Here is a 6,676-nt window from a genome sequence, read left to right on the forward strand (position 1 = left end):
CTTTTTGATGCTCCTTCTTTTTAGCAAACTTTGGAATACAAAATGCACATATAAAATGAAGTATGCAACCTAGATATAAGATAGCAAGCATAATTGTAAGATTCACACAAAATTGGACACAATAAAAAATCATTCATTGTGGCAATTTAACATCCACTAAAAAAAGATTGTACATGAGACCAAGTGGAAACCTATGGAAAGAACCTTTTCAATTATTTTTCTCTTTTAAATCATTTATTTTGATATTACATTGACATTAATATACAACAAAAGAAACTCTCTTAAGCAAAAGATGTATTGTTGTTTGGTTTAATTGATCATTGTGATAGTTTTTCTGCTAAATACATATACATTTGTCCCATAACTCCTGTGCGAAAGCCGCTTTCATATCTTGATTCTAAAGTTAAAGTTTCACCATCCTTGATCTCGATCGAACCGGGTTCCGGATAAGTAACAGACATTCCAACATTGAAACCTTTCTCATTTCCTGGTTCCATTCCTGTTCCATATTTTGGTGTTGAAGTGCATAATGTCCTCCCATCCTAAAATTAATAAAAAAACACAATATTTAGAAGCGAGAATGCATTATAATATTAGATTTTATACAATGTTATTCAATATTAAAAAGAAAAATTTTCATTTGAGAAACATATCAAGTAAGTAAAATATTAAACACAAATTAATTTTACCAACTAATCATAAAAGATATAAGAGATTGATAACAAATTACAAACATCACCTGTCCATATAGAGTTGCGTTAACAACACCTGCATGCATATGGGAGGTGCAATAGATGAGATAACCTCCTTTTTCTATCGGTATGTCAGCTTTCGCGACGTGATACTTACTACCATCATTTGTCGCTGGAATACTATAATCAATCTGCAAAACAATTGAGAGATATTTTTTACCCACTTTTCCCAACAAAATAACAACGGTGTGATGTGTTACAAGTTTATTCAAATTTAAAAGTCTATATAATACAATCTGCTAAAGAACGTACTAACCTGGCATGCATGGATTGTTTGGGAACCATTTCTTGTCACTCGATCGGTCACATCAAGTACATAAAACTTAACGGGAACTTGGAATTCATTCCAATCAACCCATGTTATATTGTATCTTAGGGAAAACTTTCTAGTTGGAGCTTGAAAACCTTTTTTCAATTTGCATTGAAATCCATCTTTACAACAAAATATCCCTCCTTTATAAGCAGGGGTCACTAGTTTCCCATGAAAATCCCTTGTCGTGTTATAAAAATCTTTTGGGAGGTCGTAAGATTCACATGTGCATTGGGTGCAAGATTCTTTATTTATTGCACCACGTGTATCAATGACCATGATGTTAAAGAGCCATTTCTCTTCATATTCAGATGGAGTAGATGCAGGGTTACCTAATTCCACTGCAAAAGGGTCTAAAAGTTTTGACGGTGTTCCACGTGATTCAGCTCCATGACCCCAATGATATGGAAGAATAAACCCGGTGCATGTTCCTGCGTTTCTTACGTAAATAGCACCCTCAAGAGGATTCATAGAGTTGCGTGAAATATTCTTTTTTGCTAAGTATTTATTAGTGACCCAATGGTGGAGGTATGCTTCATACAAAGGTACAGGATTCCCTTCTTCATCAACTAGTTCAGCATCAAAACTCTTGACTCCAATATGCCCTCTTGGGATCTCAATATCTATAAGTTCTTTCTCTACAACCCTTCCAGGTCCTATTTCAAACTTTTCAGATAAGAAAGTAGCTGACTTGATAGGATTCTCGGACCCCGAGTGTGCTGAGTATGCCGTGCTTGATAGCAAAACTAGCATTAGTAATAAAGATGTCATTGATTTAGATATAAAAACCTGCACAAAAACCATTACAATTGCATCATTAGAAACTACAATTTTTAGCACAATTCTTTTATGCTCATGTTTAAAATACAGCAACACTAAATAAGCATGATATAGATAAAATTTTGGAACTCATGATAAATATTGTTTACCAGACAAGAAGAAGATGAAAGGATGCACATGGTAAATATTTTATCTTTCTTGCAAGTCTAAGAACTTTTTTGAAGTTCTATAAATGCTGTAGAAAGTTTGGGCATCTATGAATGTATTTTTTTCTTCTTCTTTTATAGTAGAAGGCTCAACGATAACACACCTGGCACAACTTAATGTTAGCTAAGCACACGGTTTCAATTCCTATTTTTACTTGTACGGTTTAGTTACCATAAGATGATAAATGTACGGGTCATTATGGAGTTTTAACAAAATTTGTTCTATAAAAAATGTTCAAGATAAGAGAATGTAAGAAAAATTACATCGTGATGCACCTCCATTTCTATTTAAAGGTGTAACAAATTTATGTTAGTTATGTGAGCTTCTTTAAGAAAAACCGATCGATAGGAAATAATTCTTTTATTTTTTTAATTTTTTACATGCTTTTGTTTTTACATTTAGTATTTCAATAAAATGAGAAATATTCCTAGATATCACTTAAGGGTGTGATTTATCTAAAGTATGCCTTTTCACTTTAGAAGGTAAATAAATAGTGTTAAGTCATTAATTAAGTTAGTTGTTCAGATAAAATTATGTATAACTAAGTTATTTCATAATGTGATAGTGATTTTAGACTTTTAATGTAATCTACTAAGCTAAATACTAAAAAAATTATGCTTTTCTTAAAGTTCATTTCAGGCAATATTCGGGGGAATTATTCAAGTACCAACTCTTACTAGAGATGTTGTTTTGAAAGTGTGTATTGTGATTGTAAAACATAGAGTTTCATTCTACATATTAACTCAGAAAGTTGAAATAGCAATTCTTGTGCTTGGTAGGTTCGCCCGGGCACCCAGCCTGGTCAAAAAGAGGTTTTGAAAAATAAGGGGTAAGTAAGTTGATACGAGGAAATTCAAGAGTTCCTATTACTTCATAGCAAGCATTGTGAGAAAATAACAACATTCAGAATACATGAACATGCTGCTGCTTGGATTTTCAATAGCTGTAAATTGATTTCTTTCACCATTCATTCCATGTTTGTTCTTTTAGCAAGGATCAAGACAAAAAATTCTTTCACATTTGGGAATCAATATGTTCATTTTAATGTCAGGATCCCAACGTTAGTGTCTCATGATATTTTTCAGTGTCATTTATGAGCTATCTTTCTTCTTTCGACGCCATGCTTTGTTTGTGATGGATGTTTCAAATGTTAAATGCTTGTTTTTAAAATGTGTCTACAGAAACCTGACAGAGAGACAGCGGGAATTGATTGAAGAGTTTCAACACTTAGGAGTGGACACAGAATCTCTCCACATGACATTTTCTAGCTTAATGGGAGGAATCTTTATGACCCAACACACACAGAGGAGAGACCACCACCCAATTTAGAAAGCTAGTACGCAGAAGTATTGCTAGTTGGAGGAACCCAAGGAATGAATTGTTTCTAATTTTTTAATATAATAAACTAGGGATGATAATATGTGTAACGCCCCGACTTTCAGGGGTCACAATAGTAACCTGGTAAAATAAATATGCAATGTTTCCAAATTGGATTCATAAAAGCGAGTATAGTATATTTTTTCTTTTCAAAATATTTCCAAAATATGTTATGCCTACTCCCAGCAGTAAATCAAATTACATCTAGCCTTGAACAAGGTAAGTAACCGAAGGTAAGAACGAAAGAACACAACCTACCAAAACCTGACAAATAGAATCAGATTTGGTCTGGTATAGGGCGGATCAATGTATTTAATAATTGGGCTGAACAAATTATGTATCAAATGGGCCGGGTAACCCATGATCCAACCGGATCAAAACCCAAGCTATAAATAAAAGAGGACCGCCCAAGCGGAGGATCCTATCATTTCACTCATTTTTACTCACTTTGTTTACTTTCGCTTGCTCTCTAAATTGGTTAGCCTTGGTCTGTGGTTCCATACCGGAACATTGGCGCCCACCGTGGGGCTGAAGGATATTTTCCTAGGCTTCGCTTTTTCACTACGATGGTGACTCGATCCGGGGCGAACGGAGAGAGGAATCATGTTCAACAAAATGATGTTCCTCCCGATGCTCTTCAGCGGATCATGGACGATCTCAATGAACTTCGTCAACATAATCAACAGTTACAAAATCAACTTACTGATCTCAATCAGACTCAGGGTTTACGAGAGGGCGATCGAAGAATGGCTGAGACGGTGGTGGACTTTCAACCTTTCACAGAGGAAATAGCGAATACCGCCGTCCCAGACAATTTGAAGACGTTAAAGCTTGATTCTTACTATGGTGATTCAGACCTAAAGGACCATTTGGTGTATTTCAACACAAAAATGGTCATTGTTGGCGCATCGGACGCGTTGAAGTGCAAAATGTTACCATCAACTTTTAAGAAGTCGGCGATGATTTGGTTCACGACTCTACCGTCAAGGTCAATTGTCAATTTCATGGAATTATCTACAAAATTCTTGTCTCAGTTTTCTACCAGTCGTGCACAAAAAGTAACTCCGGCGACATTATTCAATGTTCGTCAAGGGCCAAATGAGACTTTGCAGTCTTACATGGGGCGATTCAATCAATTATCTGTTCATTTAGAGGATAAAATGCCGGAAATTTGCATTGCAGCTTTTGAATTGGGCTTAAAGCCGGGTGGTTTGAACAGTAATTTGAGTAGAAAACCTGTGGAGACAATGGCGCACTTACGCGAAATGGTACAAGGATACATCAGAGAGGAGCAGAGCGATCAGATCAAGAACAACCGCCCGAATACAGCGGTTACAGGGCAGAAGCAGCAGTTTGAGGCGAAGAGGGGAACAGTTGCAGATCAATATTCGAAGGGATGGACCGAACGTGGCAACGCAGGGTATAACAATCGCAACCGTTATGACGGTCGTTTTGATAACCGTTCTAATTTTAAAAATCGTACTCAGCCGTACGGGATGCGTGGGCCAGGACATTCAATGACGTGGACCCGGAATCAAAATGACCGTGCAGTGCCGTTGGCGGTTAATTTGACTGAAGCTTTACACACGTGTTTGGAGGCGAACGTCATCCGTTTTCCGCGGCAGCCAAAGCCGTCAACGAGTTACGTGGATAAGAAGAAGTGGTGTGAATATCATAGGATCTCGGGACATAATACTGATGATTGTTTTACTTTGAAGAAGGAGATCGATAAATTGATAAAGGCTGGGTATATGAAACAGCTTGAAGGGCGAAGCAATTCAGATGAAGCAGGAACTTCAACAAGACGAACCGAAGATGGAAAAGAGATTGAGAGTGAAGGACAAAACAGACAATCTGAAGGGAAAGCGATGGGGCGGATTCATTCCATTTTTGGTGGATTTCGCGGTGGAGGAATTACTAACTCAGCTCGTAAGAGGTACGTCCACTCCATTAATGCTGTTTATTCTAACGATTGGGGAAGTTGGGCAACCAATCAACCCGATATAACTTTTACTGTGCGAGATTTTGAGGGGGTCCAACCTCATGAAGACGATCCAATTGTTGTAATGCTGAGAATTGTTGATTACGAAATTGAGAGGGTGCTTCTGGATCAAGGAAGCTCGGCGGACTTGATTTATGGTGATGCTTTTGAAAAGTTGGGGTTAAATGAATCTGATTTGTTGCCTTATGATGGTTCTTTGGTGGGTTTTTCTGGAGAAAGAGTATTTGTTCGCGTGTATGTGGAATTGAAGACTGTCTTTGGAGAAGGGAAGAATGCGGAGACATTTGCTATTAAGTTTTTGCTAGTAAAATGTACTTCGCCGTACAATGTACTCATTGGGAGACCATCACTAAACAGATTGGGAGCGATCATTTCTACAAGACACTTAACAGCGAAGTATCCATTGAGCAAATGAGGAGTTGGAGTTTTAAAGGCTGACCAAATGGTTGCTCGGAAGTGTTATTCAGAAAGTTTCAAGCAGTATGGGCACATGGGAAAGAAGGCAGTGAAAGAGGGACATCGAGTATATGAGGTGGATTTAGAACAGTCAGATATTATTTTGGATCCTCGAGAAGGATTCAGTGAGCACAAGATGAAATCAGAAGAGGAAACTAAAGCGATCCAAATTGGTGAGCGAAACTTGAAAGTTGGTGTCAATTTAACTACAAGTCAGGAAAACAGGTTAGTAAAGTTATTATCTGAGAATATGGATTTGTTTGCATGGAGTGCAAGGGATCTACCAGGAATCGATCCGGAATTTATATGTCACAAATTGGCTTTAAATCCCGGGGCGAAACCTATTGTTCAGTTTAAAAGAAAGATGGGCGAAGAAAAGGCAAAGCATTAAAGGTGGAAACAAATAAGTTACTGGAAGCTGGATTCATTAGGGAGGTTAAGTATCCAACTTGGCTGGCGAATGTTGTAATGGTGAAGAAGGCTAATGGCAAGTGTCGAATGTGTACGGACTATACAGATTTGAACAAGCATTGTCCTAAGGATTCTTATCCTTTACCGAATATTGATAAGCTTGTTGATAGGGCATCAGGGTTCGGAATGCTTAGCCTTATGGATGCATATTCAGGGTATCATCAGATAAGAATGTACCAGCCCGATGAAGAGAAGACAGCTTTTATGACAAATCAGGCGAACTATTGTTATCAGACTATGCCATTTTAGCTGAAGAATGCGGGAGCAACATAACAAAGGCTGATGGATAAGGTGTTTGATAAACAGGTGGGGCGGAACATG

The 6,676-nt window shown here is 37.4% G+C and overlaps 1 protein-coding gene across 1 annotated transcript; it reads right to left on the reverse strand.

The window, feature by feature from the left end:
• Nucleotides 1–284: 284 nt before the first annotated feature.
• Nucleotides 285–2,021, reverse strand: LOC130743482 (uncharacterized). The gene is made up of 4 exons (XM_057595735.1): nt 1,992–2,021; nt 1,009–1,851; nt 740–883; nt 285–542 (listed from the first exon to the last, which is right to left on the reverse strand). The coding sequence occupies exons 1-4, from the start codon at nt 2,019–2,021 to the stop codon at nt 318–320; spliced, it is 1,242 nt and encodes a 413-aa protein (XP_057451718.1). The 3' UTR covers nt 285–317.
• Nucleotides 2,022–6,676: the final 4,655 nt, after the last annotated feature.

This window comes from Lotus japonicus, chromosome 3, assembly GCF_012489685.1.
Source record: "Lotus japonicus ecotype B-129 chromosome 3, LjGifu_v1.2".
Classification (NCBI taxonomy): domain Eukaryota; kingdom Viridiplantae; phylum Streptophyta; class Magnoliopsida; order Fabales; family Fabaceae; genus Lotus; species Lotus japonicus.

Coding starts and splice junctions, on each gene's coding strand:
- LOC130743482 (XM_057595735.1), bottom strand. CDS start 2,021: ATGTGCATCCTTTCATCTTCTTCTTGTCTG. Junction 1,852..1,991: donor TTTCATCTTCTTCTTGTCTG/GTAAACAATATT, acceptor GTTTTTGTGCAG/GTTTTTATATCTAAATCAAT. Junction 884..1,008: donor AAACAATCCATGCATGCCAG/GTTAGTACGTTC, acceptor ATTGTTTTGCAG/ATTGATTATAGTATTCCAGC.